The sequence below is a fragment of the Acomys russatus genome, chromosome 22 (genome assembly GCF_903995435.1).
Source record: "Acomys russatus chromosome 22, mAcoRus1.1, whole genome shotgun sequence".
In the NCBI taxonomy this organism is placed as follows: Eukaryota; Metazoa; Chordata; class Mammalia; order Rodentia; family Muridae; genus Acomys; species Acomys russatus.
In genome coordinates this window covers 34,556,213-34,579,033 of record NC_067158.1, presented here as the reverse complement: position 1 = coordinate 34,579,033, position 22,821 = coordinate 34,556,213, and the positions used below count along the sequence as shown (strand labels likewise).

At 44.3% G+C, this 22,821-nt stretch overlaps 1 protein-coding gene across 1 annotated transcript in view; it reads right to left on the bottom strand.

Moving 5' to 3' along the window:
- Positions 1-22,821, bottom strand: part of Cc2d2a (coiled-coil and C2 domain containing 2A) — a 75,464-nt gene that overhangs the window by 12,878 nt on the left and 39,765 nt on the right. Inside the window, exons 15-27 of the mRNA XM_051164889.1 lie at positions 21,832-22,009; positions 21,101-21,257; positions 19,626-19,773; positions 18,200-18,338; positions 16,079-16,282; positions 14,213-14,305; positions 12,522-12,613; positions 9,626-9,793; positions 7,939-8,044; positions 6,530-6,639; positions 5,260-5,356; positions 4,464-4,562; positions 2,797-2,973 (exon numbers count right to left, since the gene is read on the bottom strand). Coding sequence (XP_051020846.1) covers positions 2,797-2,973; positions 4,464-4,562; positions 5,260-5,356; positions 6,530-6,639; positions 7,939-8,044; positions 9,626-9,793; positions 12,522-12,613; positions 14,213-14,305; positions 16,079-16,282; positions 18,200-18,338; positions 19,626-19,773; positions 21,101-21,257; positions 21,832-22,009 — 1,768 coding nt within the window. The remainder of the gene's footprint in view (positions 1-2,796; positions 2,974-4,463; positions 4,563-5,259; positions 5,357-6,529; positions 6,640-7,938; positions 8,045-9,625; positions 9,794-12,521; positions 12,614-14,212; positions 14,306-16,078; positions 16,283-18,199; positions 18,339-19,625; positions 19,774-21,100; positions 21,258-21,831; positions 22,010-22,821) is intronic.

The window sequence follows — 22,821 nt, the reverse complement described above, 5'->3', positions numbered from 1 at the left end:
AAGTCAGAAACTGTTGTGATTTTAGAAAAATGGAGAATTATGGCACAGTGACAGTATGAAAAATTATGGAATTTATGTTGTTTCCTTGAAAATTATTAAATTTGTCATTTACTCTTTTTTGTAGTCATTTGAAAACTATTTCCCAAGAGCCTAAAAGATTTCAGACACTCTAGAGTAAGGAGTAAGAAAATTTCCTCAAGGAATTTCTAGTCTAGAGAGGAACACGTCAATTGAAGAGTTTTGAGCAGAGTCTACAGAGCACTACAGGGAGACCTAAGAGGATGCAGGAGAAGCATCTGCAGGCACTGTCCAGATGAGAGATCCCAAGTCAGCACAGCTGTTGGCCTTTCAGGGTGACTAAGTGTGGCAGAGAATGAATGTCTCAGCTATTGGGACTCAAAACCTGTTATATATCTTGAAGGAAGGACCTGTATTTGGCCTTTTCCTTCCTATACTTGGCACCTAATAGGTACATGCTGGCACCTAGTCAGTGTCAAGTCATCAATGTGCATTTAGGACACCAGTACTTGCAGAGAAGTATGCTGCTTGTGATCTGAGAAGAGCCAAGGAAAGGCCAAATATTACACGAATTTGAGTTGTTTATTCTGAAGCAACTTTGGATGAAACTAACAGACTCAGGTTTCTTCAAAATGCAATGTAGAAGACTCTTAACTGTCAGTTCAGGAAACATTTCTAAAAAACAGAATGAACCCACCCTGCCTTTGAATAGTCAGATGTGACGACCTTCAACAGACTAGAAATAACTTGACTGCACTGAAGCCCAGCTCCCAACATGAAGGATACATCTACACAAAGTCAATGAAGTCACTTGCAGACAAAATGGAACGGCAAATGGGCCAAAAGGCATTGTTTTGTCTTTTTTCTATACCAGGGATTGCACTCAGGGTCTTGCACACGCAATACACATGGCTGGACTTCCTTTGTGGCATTGCAAGCATCTACTTTTCATTGCCAAGGGATCACACATACACTGGGACTCAGCACCTGTCCCCTGGAGGCAGTATACAAAAGCAGCTAGTGAAAGCGTAACTGTTATCGATGGATTATAAAACAAGAGAGACTCGGTACCTTCTTAAGCATGCCACTCATCTACCATAGGCAATGAAAGAAGAAATGACAGAAAAACAGTATTAACAACCTGTTTTAGAGACTTTTAACCAAAACAATGTAAAGCTAGGGCTGTTAAGTAGTTTTAGGGTTGCTATGAAACATTTACTCTAGTAAATACTATTTATAAAAATTATTTAGATTTGGATAGAGGTGGAGAGACAGTTCTAATCTGCCAACCTAACAACTTGTTAGTGGAAAACCATTTTCAGGCTGTGGGTCTCTTGACATTTCAGGGTGTGAGCCTCTTTTTAACAGCCTGAGGGGGAGTCCTAGGCGGGGCTTTCTCCCGCTGCGTTTGTAGGATTTCTGCAGCCTGTCAATCAACTTGTCACACCACAGGTCAATGGAAAATGCTGCATGCAGCCACGGAGGGGCAGTGAAATGTCAGCAGAGGCAGCAGCAGGTTGCCAGATGGCCTTCCAAGTCACAGTTTTGCCCTCAGTCTGAGAGTAATTGTGTGTGCTACGATGCTTGTTGTTTTTCTCCTGAGTGTGCAACTGTAGATAGACATTCAGAACAGTTCTCTTTCTGAAAATAATCTGACATAAATCCATTCTGTTTTCTTGAGAACCTCGGCTTTTATCAATGTAGCTTAGGATCTGAGATTGGTTTTTCAGTGCCTCTGTTTTTTCTCACTAATCCTTCCTTTCCTGAGTAGCCCTTGCTAATGGGCTATATAGACGTACATGTTTCTCTGTGAACAAAACTGTAATTACTGGAAAATAAAACCAAACAAAACAGAAGTGGGCACAGTTCTCCATCTCCATTTCAGACTTAATAACAACTGGAAACACAATCAGTTGTACAGCACAGTAACCTGAAAGTTAAACTTACATGTGCATGTAAGCATGGAAGACGTTGTTGTTGTGAGACAGGTTCTCACTTAGCCACTTGCCTCTGCCCCTACCTTCCTCCCCTGGGATTAAAAGTGTACACCACCATACCTGCTACGTCACAGGCTCTCCTTTCCTAGCCACCCTACCTCCAGGGCATCTTGGATACCCAGTAAGATGTGTCAATGTGTTCAACGTAAAGTTAAATGTTTAACTGTTACTCTTGCCATAGGCTGCTGAGGCGGCTCTGGATAAATCTAGCCGTTTCCCAGGCTTTGCTGATAGAGTGCCCAGCAAAGAGTAAAGATTTTAAACACGATAGTGCCTGAAATTTGTAGAAACTTTTCTGGAGCTATTTAAGATGCATACTTTAAAAAAAAAAAAAATAAAGTAACTTGTGATCTATGAAGGTCATCGGACTTTACGACTGTGTGAACTAACTGAATGCACAGTACAGTTGGGGACCTGAGGTCAAAGATGGAAATCTTTCCTTAGCACGCTTGCCAGTAAATGTCAAACAGCAATCTGATACTCTAGTGTCGTACTTCATTTTACTCATGTGGAAAACACTGCTCTAAAAGCAGAACATGTTTATATCTGCCTTACTTTCCTAAAAGGTTGGGTTGATGATTGCCTTAACTACCAGGTCGTGAAGGACAAATGCACATGTCTGTTCCATCACCACCTTAGGTCCTAGCAGAGAGCATAACAAATGAAGATTAAAGTAGGGGAACTTGTGCTTATGCAGTTCTTTCACTTTATAAATACCTAGCTTAGCAAGCATCTCTTAGGCTTCAGCATCCTCTGTGGCTTTCCAGGTTGTACCCATTACCTTTTCTCGCATTGGTTCTCCAGGAACCAGCTGTGGCTCAGTGGTAATAAACAGGGTGATGTAGGAACCCTCACTCAAGCTTCGGGCAGAGTCAAAGGCTCGGTCCACAATAATGTTTCGCTCCTTGCTGTAGCCCAGGAGAACTGGAGGGATGTCTATTTTAAATGTGCCATCAATCTGTGGAGAAGATACGGCTTGGTAAGCACTGTGGTGATTTTTGTAACAGAAGTTCCAAGGGAGTGGCCATTTCTCGTGCATCTCATGCATCAGATGATCTTTAAGCTGGGTCCAGATTAGAATCCCTGAGTTCTCAGCAGAAAGGGCTCTATACTTCCCTGGACTCTTTTCTTCGTTTGCTAGAGAGTGCACTGGTTATGAACGTTTTTCTGGATTCAGATACTGTCTTAAACTCCAAGTGTTTCAGCTGCCTCACTTGGAAGAAGAAAATAACAGGACCTAATTTGGTAGGGCTGTTGTGAGCAGGAAATGAGCTAAGAGAAGGAAGGCGCTAAAAACACTATCTGGCATGTGATGCAGGCCTGCTCCTGGCAGCCTTCCCCCCCGGCTCTGATTTCCCAGCGTTCCTTCTCCGCCTTTCAGAATCTTAACTACGTTTCAAGGCTTAGGTCGGATGTCATCTCAGAATGACTTCACTATCTCTATCCGTGTATATAGCTTGTTTCTTTCACTGATGTTTTAGCACAACCGTGCCTCCAGCCGTTGTGAGTTCCTGCAGGGTGAGCTCTAAGAGCATGGGTGCTGCCACCACATGCAAAGGAGGTGCACACATTAGGGCATTCAGTGTAGTGATTTCTAAATATCCTCCAAGCCCGCGATTCAACAACATCCAACATCGCGGGCAGTTTCACTTGTAAGATGCATGTTCAATATTTTCTTTTAAAATCGATTAGAAGGGGGACTATAATTCTCATGGCAAGCATATCGCTACACATCCTGTAGACTGTCCCATTGGCTTAGGGAAGACTGCAATTCCAACTTATGCTTGACAGCCAGTCTGAGCCTCATAGAATAGAGGTTTGGTTTGGGTCTCCTACTGGAGACCCTGTGGTCCAGGCAGCATCTGCTCTGTGTAGTTATAACAGTAGCACACAATTTCCTATTGCCATGGGTTTAATGCTGGGACACTGAAGAGATCCTGGAGCCTTCAGCTGCCTCAGTGGAGTTACAAAGGCATAAAAGAACTGCCGACCTCATGGAACCGTTATGTCTACAAAAGGATGTCATTGTCAAGCATGCCTCTTAATGACTTTTCATGCTTTAAATAGTGTACAATCTCAGAAATATTGGTAGAATGCACTTGACAAAACACTTGACAACTGCCCTAACTGTTTTTCACGTGACTTTCGGGGATCCATTCACTCCACTTTTGTCATTTTTGACAAATCTTCACTTTGTCCCACATTCTCCACATCTGTTTAAATGTTGTAAAATCTCTTAGGTGCAGTACTCATACGTCCGTTGTTAGCTCAGAAGGACAGGGGGGTTGTATATAGCATGCAGCGCTGATGGACAATCAACGATTGGATGTAGTGATTTTCACTTATCCAAGCTCTGTGCACATACATTTCCACAGGTTTGAGAGTTCAATAGGAAGAATACGTAGAGATGTTTCCTAGTCGCAGGTAATCCCGACTTTAGTTACTTACCCTTGCTTGGAAATAGATGGTGCTAAATGGGATTTTCACACATCCTAACCAGTGTCTCTCAATACGGGTATGGATTCCACTTCCTCTTTCACGGTCATCCTAAAGGAAGCATGAGAAGTAAGAATTATTTAAGAGCTTCCGACATTTGTGTAACTGTGTGCATGTGAACAGGTATGTGTGGGTGCTCTTGACTATGCCGTGCATATGGACAACTGAAATTGATGCCAGTATGTTTCCCATACTGGCTTCTCCACTTTATTCTTTGAGATATAGTCTCTCATTGAATGGGAGCTTATTGCTTCAGCTAAGATTAGTTGGATAGCAAGCCCAAGGGATCCTCTATCCTTAAGCAGGTTCATACCATCCCATTCAGCTTTTACATGTGTGGTAGGATTCTAAACTTATGTGTGACAGTGGGCACTTTACCTACTGAACCTTTCTCCCCCCACCCCCATGTAATTAATTTGCCAGTAGGAAAGCAGCAGAGTTTTAGATCAAAGTGTGAGGGTTAGGTTCAGACATTCAATAGTTCGTTACCCAAGGTTTCTCATTGTCAGCCAGAGATTAAATAACTTGCTTCATAGAATGACTTTGGAATTAAATAAGACAGCAGCATATCTGAAGCACCTAACCCAAGCCTGGAACAAGAAATACTCCACTGCAAGTAGAGTGACCATCCTCTTCCCCTGTTGTCCCTTTCCTCTCTTGCCCCTGTGCTTGGGATGTACACCGTGGTAGAGGATGTGGATGAAGATGAGTGCCGAGTTCAGATGACTCCCTTAAAAATGAAACTCGCCTCTAGAATATCATACAGCACTTCATCAAAAATGTTAATGTACACATCGTCCTTCACTGCCCGTAAGCTGGCGGTGCTGTAGTCTCCATTCGGGGCCCTGTGGACAACATATGAGCAGGGACCATGAAAACAGGCAGAACAGATACTATGGATGCTCAGTGTCAATGCTTGAAAGTACCAAGTAAGAACACACACAGTTTTTTTCATCCCAAGGATCTCTTGCACAAGGACATAAAATACACATTTCTATTACACGCTCTAATGGGGCTCAGGCTCTGAACTTTGGCCTCTGTGGATCCAAATCCTCCACTGGCTTGTACTAGTAAATACCCTATACTCCTTGGTAACTGTTGCAGGGAACTTGCCTGCCAGGGCAAGACAGCTCTGTGGATGGCTACAAGGTGTCCAGCCAACCCCAGAGTTACTATGGGCTTTCTAAGTGCCTGGGCTCAGAAAGTGCTCTGTCCAGAAGGACCACTATGAGTCATAAACTTCCTGCTAGACTATGGCTGGAGGAATGACACCTGCCACTCCTGCTTTCCCACATGGAAGTCAAACAGTACAAAAGTGAGAACTGTTTCCTGGCCAGTGGTCACATGGACTCAGCAGTTCCTGTGTAAACATTTCCCTCCACAGCAGGGCTGGAGACTGGGGTACCACACACGCTGAAAATCCTCATCTGCTTTTTAGTTTCTGATTGTCCTTTGCCTGTTCTGTGTATGATAGTAGTGACTGTGCCTGCTTTTGACTTAATGACTTCTACTTCCTACCTAATTTGTCTTTGATTCTAAGGATCTTTCACACAGGACATAGAATACCCTTAACACCTACCACTGAAGCCTCTAACCATCTCTGTTCTAAGGGTTTTAATTTCTTCATCATCAAAGTTGAGGGTAATTTAGGTGATTTCAGGTACTAAACTAATAAAAGCCCTGTAAGAAGTCAGAGACTGGAGGAAAATAGACTGTTCCTAAAGGCAATGTGCTTTTACTCTTTTGTTGTTTTGTGGGTTTTTTGTTTTTGTTTTGTTTTGTTTGAAACAGAGTCTTACTGTGTAGCTCTGCTCGGGCTCGTACTTACTACTTTGAACTCAGAGAGAGCCGTCTGCCTCTGCCTCTGCCTCCCGAGTTGCTGGGGTTAAAGGCAACTTCACTCAGAGAACAGAGGCAGCTGTGGGCGCTGAGAGCCTGGCTCTGGCTCCACTCTCCCTGCTATGTGCTTTCTTCCACATTAGCGACCCCAGCTCCTTACACAGGAGTGCCCCACTTACCTGAATGGAAGCTCAAGCTCTTCATTCCAGCTGGGATTCGGGCCTTCAGCTGTACTTGTGTGGCAGATTGTCCTTTGAAAAGAGACCTCTACAAAAGGACGGACTAAGACCTGAAAGTCAAAGCAAGCCTCAAGTCTGTATTGATTATTTTGTTCTTGACAGAGGAGCTATGCTTAGCAAATATGTGAATTTTTTTTTTTTATCTTAAGCAAAGTAGAACATGCTTATTAAATCGTATTTTTAGTAGAAAATGAAACAGGAAGTCTTTTCAGGAGTTTATAGATAATTCTTTTCTTTTTTAATAGTGAAAAGCAGAAAAGGGAAATTTCTTTAATGTGGTTACACTAGGAAGAAGAAGAGATCCAGTGACCACCTCCCAGGCCATCTTTGGGATCTTGGGGTGGGGGTAGGGCTTAAATATAAATGAATAACCAAACAGCACTGGAGGGCCTGGTCCGCTGAGCACTGCTGGTGGAGTCCCAGATCTCTTCTACAAGGCCGTCTAACAAGTTGTAAATCTCTCCAGGAGACAAGATTTCTTCTAATGCCCCCAAGGTTTCAGCCATTTCTTGGAGGAGGCTGGTGTCAGACCAAGCTGGTCCCAAACTCATTATGGGGCTGAAGATGGACCTTGAAGTTTGTTTTAAACAAATTTCTCCCCTATCTTTAATTCTCCTCCTCCTTCCCCCATAAAGCCTGTATTTGCAGAAAGTCACACCCCTCCCCTGCATCCCTGGAAGTTGATGGTCTGGGCTGGACCACTTTCCCTTTCCTTCATTTTCTTTGTGATTCTTTTTAAAACTAGCCAATTGTGAAAGACTGAGTGGGGGAAAGTCACAGTCAGAACCTGTGTTTGAAAACGAACCAACCAACAAACAAACAAACAAACAAAAAACTAGGTAGATTTCCTCCCTCAGTGTGTTTCCTAGCCTTGGGTTCTAGTACAGCCATTTTGCAAAAGAAATTGCCTCACCTGTCTGTGTCTCTGTCTGTTGTCTGTTTGTCTGTCTGTCTGTTGTCTGTCTGTTTGTCTGTGTGTCTGTCTGTCTCTCTCCCAACACAATGCAAGAGTGCATCCCTTGGACTGGAGTTATAGATGGTTGTGAGTTGTCAGGAAGGGAACAGAGCCTAGGGCCTCCATAGGAGCTGCCAAGTGCGCTTAACTGCTGAGCTGTATCTTTAGCTCCTGACCTTGAACTTCTGATCCTCTTGTTTCCACCTTCCAAGTACAAGGATTCCAGACAGTGCTACCACACTCACTGTATACAATGCCAAGGATCTAACGCAGGGCTTGGAGAATGCTGGACAAGCACTGCACCAACTGAGCTATATCCAAGGCTCTTATAAAAGCAATCCTTAAAGACATGCAGAGCAGGGGTCAAAGCAGAAACCTAGCCTTATTCTCTTACCTGGCCAAGTGGGTAATCAGCATTGTGTAGTGGGCTGTGTGTGCTAGGGGAAGCGGTTTGTTTTTCACTGAATGTCCTTGACGATCTTGATGGCTGCTGGAACTTGCTAGGAGGGAAAAAGTATGACAGGAGTAAGTGACAAGGAAAGCCTTCTACCGAGACAATTTCTTTAAAAAGGTATGGTGCTGGTAGCTGCCAGAGTGGCTTGTTGGCATCTAGGAGGCTTTGAGTATATGCTGATCCATCCTGGGGTACCTTATGATTACCAAGGCCTTCCCCAACTTCCCTTCCTAGGCCTCCATGTATCTCTGAGAGCAGAGGAAAGGATATCTTTCCCTGTCCTCCACTCTCAAAGGTACCTGAGTCATGTGAACCCCCGTCCCTCTTTGCAGCAGCATCCTGATTCCACCTTATTATGATCCCCTCCCATTGTATCAATAGATGTTCTGTATCAGGATGAAGACTTGGGGAGGAAAAAGGGAAAGAGCTGAAGAGATGCCAGTGGTTAGAGCACTTGCTACACAAGTATGAATGAGAATCCGAGTTTGGGTCTCAGCACCCATTTAAGAAGCTAGGCATGACTGCGCATGCACTCCTAACTCCAGCATGGTTGCAGGTAGAGACAGGAGACAGCTGTGGACTAGCTAACCACCAGCCCAGTCCTAAGTTTAGTGGGTGACCCTATCTAGAGGATTAAGGTAGTGTGATCGAGAAGACACCTGACATCCTCCTGTGGCCTCTGTGTTCTTTGAACGCAAGCATAAAAAGTGCATGCACCCATATACACATGTTACATTGACATATACACACAAAATAGAAAAAGAAAAACAGGACCAAATAATGGGGTGAGAGGATGAAGGATGAAGAAAGAGCCCAGAGAGGAAAGAAGATGCCACAAGCTATCTGGGCATCTCATAGTGCTGGATGACCTGGGCCAGGCCACATATACCATTTTTGCTTGTTTCCACCTGGTAAAACAGTAATAGTGGTGAGAGTTAAATGGAATGATGTATGTGAGTGGACCTACCATGGTACTGTACATAGTGAATAAACATTTTACTGAAAACCTAACCCACAAAAGGAATTTCAGTTCTTTATCCTTCTATCTCTATGAGAAACTCAGACCCAACCCCATTACAGTCACATCTCTCCATTGCCACCAATATGTTGGACCACGATAGTCATAACTCATTTTTCTGAGCAGGTAACAGAGGTGAACCACAGACAGACAGTTCTTATGTTTCTGCCCAGCTCATGCCCATTTCTTGGACCCTGATTGTTTGCTGCAGGCAGCCAGACCATGGATTATCAGCATCTGACCCCAGGTAGCACCGAGCTTCTCTCCTGAGAAGCTGATGCATGGTTGGTGGGACTGCTTCTATCATGTGAGGGAAATGAAGCAAACTCAGAAGGAGGCAAGGAGGAGAGACAGAGAGGACTCAGGAAAACCATCTTCATCCCCACAGCTTATCATGTAGCTCAGCTGAGAGCCTCTTGTCTTTGGGTTCTATAGGATGTTCCCCACGCCCACACCCTTGAGCCTAAATTGATGCTGTTCCTCGCAAAAAATAGGGGTGGGGCTTCAGAAAGGATGTGCAGGGCCCACTGCACTGAAACTATTAAAGAAGGTCCAGGTTGGTTTGGATTCCATGCATCCCATCGTGAGGCCATTCCCTAGAGCTCTCACCTCACTATGGGTTTCCTCACAGGAATGTCATAAGCCCGGATAATGTTCACCAGCAGTTTTATGTCTCCATCGGACAGGTTTTGGGCTGTCACCTTCTTCCGGCCCTTTCTCCGTGGCCTCAGTGGTCGCTTTTGTTCTGCCAGCTTGAAAAGGCTTAGGCCCAAAATGCTAACGATTATAGAACAGCATTAGAACTTGGTGGAAAAGAGAGGTCTAGAAAGTTATTAGATGGCCTCCTAAACTTTGCTCCAAGGTCTCCCCGAGACCCCTGGACATTATCCTGTGAAGGGGGGTGGGGTGGGAAGAGTCTGAAAATTCTGCCAAGCCAGGTGGGGCGGGAGACAATTCCATCGCATGCTTTATTAAAAATTTCTGCTGCCACTCATTAATGGAAGCAAAGTTAGGTCTCCCCCACCCCCACCCCGCCCCATCTGCATCTCTTGCCTTACTCGCTCCCTTGTTCACCAGCTTCTCAAATATTCCCTGTTCTCTCCACCTTTCACAATGACTCCTGCCAGGCAGTCCTAACACTTCCTCCAGGTCCCTAGCTGCATCTGCTGGAAGGAGCGCTGAACCCCCCACCCCCCCATCACCCCACCCCCGAGCCCTGGGAACACTTCACAACAGCTCCATTCACCTGACAGTGTACATGACCTTGGGAAGTTTCTGGATAGTGTTTCTTGCTCTCTGGGGCTATACAGATTTGAGTGTGGATCCTGGCTCCACTCTTTGCCTTGTGACAAATGATTTCCCCTCCGTGGGTCTGTTTCATCATGTGTAGAGTGAGGAAATTAGCATGTCGATGGTTGAGAGGGGGTAAGCGAGGAAGGGTGCAGAGCACCCTGGCACCTATTTTACACTTACTAGATGCCCGGAAATGAGTAAGCGTTGGGACGGCAGTGGCCAGGATGTGAGAGATCATGCTGGAGGTGAAGAAAGTAGAAGGGTGCTGGGAGGAAAGGGATCCTCTCTCTGACTGAGAGGCTGTGCTCTAGGCACTGCCTAGACAAAAGCAGCAGAGTCAGTGAATGGTGGGAGGAACTAAATGGGAAAACAGGCTCAACTATCTACTTAGAAGCTGATTTGTGACAGTGCCACAGGAAACAGCCAGCCACCAGCTAGAATGTCCATTGTCCTTTGCCTTTCTGCTGAGTGATGAGCTGGCCCAGAAGACTCTTGCCTGAGCCTTCGTGCAGGTGACATGTACCAGCTGAGGATAAGGACTCTGCAGCTGCTACCTGAGCACTACTGATGCCTCTTGCAAGAAATCCCAAGGGGATTCCAGGGGCCTGCTCAAGCTTGGTCTCTAGCATCTTACACAGAATAGGTACCAGTCATAAACATCTTCTGTATTATCTAGAGGAGCGCTAGTAACTTTAAAATGACAGTTCTAATCTTTACAACTACATTTACCCCACTTTTCAGATAAACTAAAAATGTTGGTAGGTGCCTTGATTTGCTGCAGGTTGCTTAGGATAGGAGGAGAATTAGGGTTTCAACTCAGGCCATGTTCTAGTCACTCTGCTGGGACACTTCCATAGCCCAAACATGGGCCCTGAGAGCTTTGCCAGGCATTCTGACATGACACATCTCCTCCCTTGCCAGTGCTTTCTCCCCACCAACCCCCAAGATGACTGCTTTCGTGAAAGGGTGAAGCCTCCTTAGCAACCAGCCTATAAGCACATTGTTGACTGAGATTATTAGAAATGGAAGCATTTCGATTTAAAACCAAGAACAAACTAAAATTAAAATAAAAAGAATGAACATACCCAGAGCCTTCAGAACTTAATGCAGAAAGTAAAGCAGAAAAAAAAGAAAGAAAAGAAAGAAAAAGAAACAGCATGAAATACCATCATCTGTTCTAACTGCAACTTTCATGTCTGTGAAAATATTCAACAAGTTGGTAGACTAAGGAGAGAGGTATGGCATGTACTCGTGTGGCCACTGGTCCCTGTAGTACATGGATGGGGGTGCAAGGGGCTGCCATGGATAGTACCATGTCTTCTTTCTTTGCTTGATGGGGAAGAGGAAGTGCATGCATAGGATACAAGCTTTGCATATTTATTTACCTGGTGTGTAATGGGTGTCTGGAGGTGAGATATGAACATGTTCCCATGGAGATTAGAAGAGGGTATCAGATATTAGAGGAGGTTATGTAGGGCTCAGTGTGGATGTGGGAAACCTGGCTTAGGTCCCAAAGAGCATTAAGTGCTCTAAACTGCTGAGCCAGCTTTTCAGCCTCCAGAAATAACCTTTACAGAAGAGCAGTTGCTTGATCACCGAGCAGGTCATGAGATGAATGCCCCCATAAGATTATCCTCATAGGGAACTATCGTTCCATTCCCATGCACCCACACCTGACTGAAACTATCTGGAGATTGGTCCAACAGGGGAGCAAACAAGCCAGTGCCCAGCTTCCTTGTCAATATATATCCCCTCTTCCATGTGGCCCTCACCAAGCACACACCTCAGCTTTGTGGTAGAGACAGGCTGTCCCCTGGGATCCTGGAACCTCAGAGCGTGTGGTCTCTGCCACCTCTACTGTGTGTGAGATAATGGGGAAGCCTGGTATCATGAGACTCGAAAATCAGAGAGGATGTGCAGGAGGGGATGGCATCAGACAGTTTAACTGTCGTGGGAAATGACCAGGGCTGCTGAGCTGGATTTGATAGCAGAGAAAGATGGGATGGGCTCTCATGGGAAATGATGGGGTGGCCCAGGGATGCTTTGCCCTGATACAAATCCCCCAGCTAACACTGTCATGAGGCATTAATCGGGTTGGCCCAGATTTCTAATGCATACTGTATAATGGTAAAATCTTACATACATCTTCCATGTAACGGAATAAGATAAAACACAGGCAGCAATAATGGTAGCTTTGTTTGATTATTTTTACCTGATATTGGGGACTTCTTCTTCTACTACCAAATCAGTAAGAAGAAAATGGTGTTTGGCAGTTAGGAAGCGATTTACCACAGATTCTCTGACCTGGGAGAAGAACTCAGCATTACTTAAGGCGATCAAGTTATTAAAATGTGATGGACTGTTTCTGTGACTGTTTCCATGTCACCTAGTCCTCCCTCTCACAAACACCACCATCCTGCCAGTTTTTCTATCGCTGTGAACTCTCTAGTTCCCGCCTCGCCCCCACTAGACTGCAACTCCTCAAGGGCAGACTTTGAGCAGGTCGTTTGGGTTGTTCACTGTTATATTTTTAGGATATTGAAAAGCTTCTGAACCAAAATAATATTATTTTGTTGAATGAATACACTAACAATAAATACATGAAACAATAGCAGTTTGAAGCATGAATAATTGAGAACAAATTCTTTCTGTCTCCCTTTTGCTTTTTTTTGTTTGTTTGTTTTTGTTTGGTTTTTGAGACAAGGTTTCTCTATTTAGCCCTGGCTATCCTGGAACTCACTCTGTAGACCAGGTTGGCCTCGAACTCACAGAGATCCACCTGCCTCTGCCTCCCTGAGTACTGGGATTAAAGGCGTGCACCACCTCCTCTGGAGAACAAACTCTAAAGCTCTCCCCTGCTCAGAATGGTTCACATGGAGTTCCACTGGTAACACTTTTCATTGGTTAGCACATGTTACTTACACAGAACAATTCACCTGCTAATTTGAATAAAGACTCTTAATTGAAATCAGTTAGTCGTTATTTTTTGTAGATAAGTCATAGATAAGCTAGATAGGGAGAATGCATTGTAGTTACTACAGCATTTCTTATAAATAATTTAAAGAAGATGATTTAAAAAACAGGAAAAGTACAGGGCTGGAAAGATGGCTTAGTAGTTAAGAGCACTGACTACTTTTCCAGAGGACTCAGGTTCAATTCCCAGCATCCACATGGCAGCTCACAACCATCTGTAACTCCTGTTCCAGGGGGTCAGATACCCTCACACAGACAAATCACCAATGTATGTAAAATGAAAGACAAATAATTTTTGGGCGGATTTCTTTCTTTCTTCCTTCCTTTCTTTTAAAGATTTACTTATTACATATACAATGTTCTGCCTGCATGTGTGCCTGTACACCAGAAGAGGGCACTAGATCTCATTATAGATGGTTATGAGCCACCATATGGTTGCTGGGAATTGAACTCAGGACCTCTGGAAGAGCTGACAGTGCTCTTAACTGCTGAGCCATTTCTCTAGCCCCCAATAAATAATTTTTTTTAAAGGAAAAAGATAAACAAAGGCTCTTTTAACTAGGTTTCAGTTTTCCAGTGTGTAAGGGCAGTTCAATGTGAATTAAAAGCTCACGCTTTTCTTACAACGCTTATTGTAAAGCAGCACAATATAGATGCAATCAGGAAAAACAGGACTCAGAAGTGGAGTCCCTTGTAATCAGGCCCACTCATAACAGTCAGCAGTATAAACCATGGCATAGCTTAGCGATTTCATATATTCAAGAGGTAAATACAAGTGTCAATCAGTTATTTACATATGTGGGAAAACAAGTCTGGAGAGACTAAATAGCTTGCATAAGATGCCACCGATATTTATAAGAGCAGAACCACTCCCATCTTAAATCCTGCATCTATCCCCCTGTGATGATGGTTTTAAGTGACTTCTCTTACTTGCTGAAGGTACTTGGCTACGGTGGCCCGGTGGGTGTCCAGGTGGTTCTTGGTTTCTATCACATTTCTGTCTCGTAATCGTTTCTCATAGTCCTAAAATTAAAAGGACATCATAATGTCATGATTTTTAAATTGCCCTCTTATGTTTTCCGTGGGGTTGGAGAATTATTTATCACATGTGGCTTAAGTCATAAATCATAATTTTAGATGTTTCTTTCTCCCTCCTCCCGACCTTTGGTGCAGATACAGTATTTAGGATTCTGAGTCAGTTGGAATGCACGCACACTATTTAAGTTACAGTGTTCATACAGGAAGGAATAGACACCATGGGAGAAGCAGAGGAAGTTGTTATGATTCAGGATGTTAATAAGCTCACCACTCTACTTGGTCCAGCCCTGTACACATTTGGATTTATCAGTGCTAAGCGAAGCAATTATAAACATAGTGAGAAGCTTTTGGGAAAACTATTTGTTACTGCATGGTGTCTAGCTACAGGTGGCTTGGGCCAGCTACTGGGAGGACAGTAATAGATTCTTTTGGATTTCATCTATTCAGGGGTATCCTCTTAACTACTGATAAAAGAATGTGGGTACACCTGGGGATTACCCTCATTCTACTTAGTATGCAGTTCTCCAGTTAGGTGTCCAGTAGTGATTTCTAACACACATTTAGTGACTCAGAGATGCCCTTCAAGATTTTTGAACTTGGGAGAGGAAGGCACCTCTGTCTCCATTGGCTAAAGTCCACAGATCCAAACTTGGATGGTACTGGAGATCATGTGGTCAAATGCAGAAGCCTAGACAGGGTGGAGAAGTGCCGTGGTATCAGGGAGGGCTCGAGGCACAGATGCAGTCCACTGTCCACATACTTTTATTTTTAATCATAATTTTTAGATTTATTTTATATGTATAAGTGTTTGGCTTGCATGCATGTATATACGTGTGTAAACATAATGTAGGTATGTGTACCATGTATGTGCACCGTGTGTGCTTAGTGCTCATGTAGTTCACGAAAAGGCATCAGATCCCCTGAAACTGGAGTTACGGATGTTGAGTTCTGGGCACTGAACTCAGGTCCTCTGCAAGAACACATGTTCTTAACCATTGACCTGTCTCCATCCTTATTCTCAGGGTTTAGGAGTTTCATGATCTAATTAGCTGCACTTGATGGCTGAGAAAAGCCAAAAATAAAAATATATCTAATAAAGAGAGAGAGAGACAGACAGAGAGAGACAGACACACACACACACACACACACACACACACACACACACACACACACAGAGAGAGAGAGAGAGAGAGAGAGAGAGAGAGAGAGAGAGAGAGAGAGAGAGAGAGAGAGAGAGAGGGAGAATAGTTTTGGCATGGAAACTCCCAGTAATTTCTTAGAACTTCTTCACTGACCTCCTTACATACAGACTTCTCTGCCTTTTGCTGGCCTGCACAATGAACACATCCCATTCTCCATAGTCCCTCAAGGGCCAATAGGTCCCACCTTTCTGTGGGGTCTGTCCTCTGCTGAGCCTTTGATCCTCTCCTGCCCTTAGCTGTTAGCCCTGGCCTCCGGCTTTCTTCCTGCCCTTCCTGTTCAAACCTTACCCATCTTGTTCTCCCTGAACTTTGCTACTGTGTCCTGGAGAGCACTCAGCACAGACTTAAAGTACACAGACGGAGCCGAATCCTTGGCTAAGGCAGACATAATTAGCGCAGTAGACATTTAGCTCAGAAGACATTTTACAACCCTATAATTCTAATCTTGCTACAGTAGAGAAGCCAGCATTGGTGAGAGCAGTGACAAAGCGCATATCCAGCAGCTGGCCAAATGCCACAGCAGATAGTTCGCTAACCTCTTCGGACGATTTCTTACCTGGAATACCTTTTCCATAATTTCTCGGTCATATACTGGAATTTGTTTATAATTTCTGAATTCTGGCACCTCTTGGCTCCTAAGACGGAGAAGCCGGAATCGTTTGGATCTATTTAATTCCTCCTCGGAGACGAAGTTGAACTCTTGCTGCAGCTGTTCCAGTCTGAAGAAGTCAGGGACATAGGATTCTCCACTGGTAGCAACCTATAAGAGCAAGAAGATGCACAGCTCCAGACAGCAGGCAGATGCTTTCCAAAGAAACCAGTGCTGGGCTCCGGGGATGCTGAACAGTTTGTGACCAACAGATTTGAAAGGTTATGTTAAAACATAACAGAGGCAAGCATATGCTACCGTATGGACTTGGTGGGTTTTATTTATTTCTTAATCACCACAAAATATTTTTTTAAAAAAAAATGGAGGTTAATTTCACTTTTGGTATCTGTGTCTCCCTATTAATACGTAAAGTGGCATAGTCCTTTAATCCCAGCACTCATGAGGCAGAAGACAGAGACAGGTGAATATCTGAGTTCAAGGCCAGCCTGGTCTAGGCCAGCCTGGACAACACAGAGAGAAACCCTTTCTTAATAATAATAATAATAATAATAATAATAATAATAATAATAATAATAATAATAATAATAATAATAATATGCACAGTGAAAAGGGAGAGCTTTATGTCAGGTTGCAGTGCCTTGACCAGGTGCCTACTGGAAATAAGACTACTCAATGTGGATAAAATGTGTGTGACCTTTAAATTCCTGTGTGCATATGTGTAGAACAAAGCTACTTGTCAACCAGTTTCATTCAGCCCCCAGGGTCATCACGGTCTCCTGTCTGAACACGATCTCATGGCCTTGGCTATTGAGAGTGAGCCAGAGATGGGTGTGGGCCAGCCAACTTCTAGGGCCCAGGAAGGACAGCTTCTGGACACCACAGAAAAGCTGGCAGAGTGGCTACATTCCCTGAAGGCACTGCCATCTTCTCTGCCTCATTCTTCTCCAGCTGTGACCCCCCCCCCTCCCCTTGGAAGAACAGAGAAATGGGTGGGGACTTTTTGGGAACTTTAGCCAATGGAGACAGAGGTGCCCTCCTCTCCCAAGTTCAAAATTCTTAAAGAACATCTCTGAGTCACTGAATCTGTGTTAGAAGGCACTGCAAGGCATTCAGCTATGATGGAGAATTGCATAGGGTGGCAGAGGGTCCCTGTTCACATGCTAGGGAAACTCTCGGCCCGTAGAGAGAAGCCAGTTGGAAAGAAATCTCAATGCTTTGTTTTTCCATGGAAAAACTAATGGGTAAAATAAAATGATGTAATAGATAAGTATTTGTATTGCTGATTTCAAGATAGTAATTAAGACAGGACTTGAAAAACCTATGAACCACACTGCCCTTGAGATGGGATGGGCTCTTCTTTCTGAGGTGAATATTCTCTCTGCTAAGCAGCAGCATGATGGAAGGACAGTTGGTAAGGAACAAAGACCAAATAAAGCGATTTGTCTTGAAACCTAAATGAAAACGACGCTTTCCCAACACTTAGAATTATCCATCTGATAAGCTACGGGAATGAACCTGGGTTGTATGGTCACCCAAGAGGCACACGCTTGTTTACTGTACTTTTGAGACCATTAACCCCACTGTATTTGATTTCAAGAAAAATGAACTGGGTGTGTTTAGGGTCATATAGTTGCTGGCAGTTTTCATAAGATGCCCCATCAGTACTGAAAGCCTAAGAGGACAAGCATGTGGGATCTGGTTATTACCAGTGTGGTCGTGTGCGAGCAGCTCTGGTCTAAAGTTAGTTTCCTCTCTGTGTAGTGGAGAAACAGAACCCTTCTTTAGGGCTGTCTCCAAGGCTACAGAAAAACAGTACTGTGTGTGGATTGTATGCCCATCAAATACTTTATGCAACATCAACTTATATCCCCTTGATCCACTGTGAGGGCAGCACAGGCTTAGAGTGTTGATGCTCAACTGTGTCTCACAGCCAGGGAGGGAGCACAGCTGAGATTTAAAACTGTGACTGACAGCTCTTGCATTCTTAAACAGCTGCACAGAAAACTGTAAAAGAAAGTGCATGCCAAGGGCAAGGTATTTTATCATATGCATCTCTGGCCATGTTACCGAGATCAACTGCATTAAAGGGGCATTGTTGGGGTCATTGGGGTCAAGCTTGGACTCTGCTGCCCACTTCGCCAACTTCTTCATGTCCATCAGCCCTGATGTGCCAATAGATGAGATGGCATCTGCTCTCTTCAAAGCACTGGAAAAACAGCAAAAACACAAACAGTGAAAGCAGTCAGGCACTTGAGTTCACCAGAGTTAGCCTACAGAAACCACAACCTTCTACAGGAGGAAGCTTACTGTGCAGACGGTAGCCATTTTTTCTTTACTTGACTATTAAATAAGTTTAAGACAATAAGAAAATAGGAATAGAAGGAGTACAAATGTGATCTAATACTACGACTCTATCCAATGCAAATGAAGTGCCCCCATTTCACATCCTAGCCCCAGTGGTCCAGGGCGCCCTGAGTGCATCACTTCCCAGGCCACTCAGACAGCAGCTCTGGACACAGAGTTCAAAGGAGATCCATGCTCAGAGAGGCAGAGGTGGGGCATTATCACTTTACTTGGTCATCCCTTGCTTTACCTTCAGAGGAGCCAATGCTTTGGCCCTATGGGATTTCCCCAGCACTAGACTCCAATGGAATCTCCCTCTTCCCTCCTTCCCTTTCTCTCTCTCTCTCTCTCTCTCTCTCTCTCTCTCTCTCTCTCTCTCTCTCTCTCTCTCTCTCTCTCTCTCTCTCTGTCTCTCTCTGTATGTGAGCATATGTATACATATGGGTGTGGGCATATGTGTGAAGGACAGAGGACAAACTTGTCTGCCATGTGGGTCCCAGGGATTAAACTGAATGTCTGGCTTGACAATACCTTACCCACCAAATCATCTTTCTGGTTCTAAGTCCTTCTATTTCAGAAATGAGGCAACCAAGGCCTGAATGGTGAGATGACTGACAATGCATCTATAGAGACATGGCAGAGGCAGCCTGCTAGACGGATGCAGGTCTTCTGCTTGAGCCAGCATCACATCACAGTGGCTGTCTGGACTATACTGGGAGGCCAGGCATCCTCCTCCTGCTCTGAAGCAGGACCTAAGATCTAGCAGGAAGGAAGAGAGCTGAAGAGCAGGAACTTTCCCACCTCCAGCAAGTTCTGCCTGTCACTATCAAAGAACCTCCAGTGAGAGAGAAACAACCATATGCTGTGCACCTCCCAGCTCATGAGGTGAGAGAAGACCATGTAGAGTTTCTGAGACAAATAAATAAAATGTTGTTGTTGTTTTTTTTAATGTGCCCAACACCAATAGGCATCCTTTATATGTCAGGTAATTATTAGTCTAACTTTTATCTTAAGAAAAAAAAAGTGAAAGTATCATAAGACTCCAGACAGCTAAAAATAAAAGGAAAGAACAAGACATCCCAAGCCTCCCCTTCCCATGACTCTAATAACAATGCTGATACTGGTCTCCAGTTCGCTCTAGTCATGTTACCTTCGAAATCCAATGTTCTGCTGTGACAGTGGAGGAATTAAAGGGATCCCGTTTTCTCCAATGGCCCATGTCACACTGTGGGACACTTTCCCTGAGGTCATTAGAGTCAGTTGATTGCTGCCATCAGCTTCAAAGGAGAAGGGCACTCCTGAGGGAGCATCAAGGTCAACAGGTTGGTGTTTAGAAAGGAGAGAGTGCAGGCCTGGCAAGAGTGCTGATGGTGGAGAGATGGGGCCTGGGGTAGAGGTGGTGACATGGGCCACACGATCCAAGCCAAGCCACTAGAGTGTTTTCATTAAGAAACAGCAGAATCACGTCAATAATATGGAGAGCGGTATTAAAATGATCAGAGAATATTTTGGAGAAAATTGGGAGAGGGGAATGGGGTCTCAATATGTGGCCCTGGCTGTCCTGGTATTTGCTGTGTGGACCAGGCTGATCTAGAGTTCATGGAGCTCTGTCTGCCTCTGCCAGTGCCTCCTGAGCACTGGGATTAAAGGTGCTTACTTTTAACAAACAAGACACATTTAGAATTTTTAATATGTTTGACTAAAGTAAATGGGAATGAATAAATGAATGAAAAAGGAATGATTGAAAGTCTAAGGAAAGTAAAAAAGCATTCAGAACTGACCAGACTGACTGAAAAAGAACTAAGTACTTTCTGGAGTTAAGACGATACAATAAACAGAGAACACGGCAACTATGATCAGATGTGCCCGAAGAGTGAATGGTGACTTTGGAAGACTCTAGCAGTGAAAGAAACCGATAATCATGTGAGTTAAAAAGAAGGTAAGAAACATGCTGGAGGAAGCCAGAGGTCCACCATACATTTCACTAGAATTTAGCTTTGAGAATGCTAACGAGTAATCTCCACATAATGACTAAAGTTAGTATCTTTTAGCCTTACACAGCTATATCACCGTGGTTTATCTTTTTTTGTGCACAATTCTTCATTTCAAATTATTTCTTTCTAAAAGATTATTACAAGCGGGATTAAGGCATCAAAGAGCATGTTAAAGCCCTCTAATTCATATTATAAAGTACTTTAGAGTAGTGTAGTTCATACATGTTTTCATAAGCAAATGACTTGGCAGTCATGTACCTCTTGAACACACACTAAAGCCTGAAGTGAACTTCTACTATTCGGGCCCTGGAGATTAGCTCACCCCCTCAGTCTTGGCACACAGCGCCTTTACCTGCTGGGCCATCTTGATGGCCTTTTCTTTCCTTCTTCCCTCTACCCCTTTCGAGGCAGGGCCTGATTCCGTACTTCAAACTGTGGCAATCCTCCTGCCTTAGCCTTCTGAGTGCTAGGATCACAGGTGTGAGCCACTATCCCTGGCTTCTTTTGAATTTTTCGTATCAAATTTATAATTGCTCGGTGTTAAATTTTATCCCTCTTTGAAGTAGAAAAAGACAGAATCAAATCTGACAGTGAAAGCCTTGGGCTACTGAAAACAATCAGTTTTGCTTACCACTTCCAACTCCCTCGTGGTCTAACGTCACGTGCTGGTTGCTGCTGAACTCCACCTCTTCAATGGGGCCCCTTCCCGTGACAAGGGTAGTCTCAGGGATAGGCAGGAAGACCTCGGCTAGCAAGGTGCTACCACTGTGACCAATGGTTTCATAGACCTGAAATCCCGAGAGGAGACTCAGCCAGGAGAGGTGCAATAGAGTGTTCTCTCTGGCATTCGTCCGCATTGGTAGTGTTTGTGCTGGTCGGCCCCAGCCCGGAAAAGCTGAACTGTGATTTTATGGTGCCAGGGAGACCATCTTATCCCCACCTCCCAGTCACCTTGCTTGGAACCATGTGCTGATGGCCTGGTTCTCAGTTCCTCTAGTTTCCAGGGCTAGAGCAGTGTGATAGTTAATATTACCAGCACAATGAGATCTAGTCTTATCTAGGAGACAAGTAACAGCATGCTGAGATCCCAGTGGATGGTCACATTGAAACCTTTCTTCAGCAAATCCAATTAGGGAGCTCTCTTGTCCTAATAGTTTCCTGCCAGCCTTTTAAGACACCTAGTGTGGTGACCTATCTGTTTTCACTGACTTTACAAAAAGACATTTAATAACTAAGAGGCTGACCCACTCCTCTTGAGAGTCTATTGAAACACCCATTTTGCCTGTAGATGATTTAAATCTATCTTATAACTTCAGTGACCACAAAATTCCTGGGGCAGGGATTAATATTTAACAGATGTACCTGAAGCATTAAACTCTCTGGCCAGTTGAATATTTGCAAATTGAAAATCTGTCCAAAGTGAACTCGGAAATCTGCCCCTAGTGGCCGGCTGACAGTCCTCGACACCTCCTTGCTGTTGAAGACCACCTTTAAGTACACAGACCGCCTCCTGACATCTTCCCTTCTGGAGACCTCCACCCTGCAAAGTGAGACCATCACAGCTGCAGTTAGTGTTCGCATACTAAATATCACCATGCACTTGTCAACTGGATACTGAACGTGCCAAGGGACACCATGACAACTCTTGGTGTGATAGTCCCCGATTTGGCCCAGACAGTGATGGATCTTAAAGAGCTTGCTACAATCAAATATTGCGACGTGGAACGAATGGGGAAGCCATTGACAGCTTCTGAGAGGGGATGGGGGAACAAAGCAAGAGTCCAGTCGCTGTTATACTACGGTCTCCTAAATGAGATTTTTCTTAAATGAGACCTAGGTTTCCATTTAAAACAAAATCTTAAGTAGATATATTCCTTGTCAAATGGAATTAGTTCAGGACTGGAGAGAGGGTTCGGTAGGTAAGTGCTTCCTGCTCTTCTATGGGAACTGAGCTTGGTTGCCAGCACCCAGGTCAGGCAGCTCATGACACCCAGAACTCCAGCTCTAGGGCCCTCATTCCGTGCCCTCTTCTGATCTCCACAACATCCACACTCAGTGGCATATACACACACAGACACATAAACAATGACAACAGGAAAACTTTTTAAAAAGGGGGAGGAGTTAATTCAAACTGCAAGGATCAGTAATGACTTGTGTTTGAGCTAACAGGGTTTACCTGGAAGTGTAGTAGCACGGTTTGGCAGTGAGGTCAGGTCTCTTTGTCTAAGATCTAAGCTTTTCCTTCATGTTGGCACAGACATGGGACTGCTCAGTGGATGCAAGGTATTAAGAACCATGTCTTCCTTTAAAGACTGGCTCCCTGAGAGAGCTGAAACACAATGGCCTCACAGC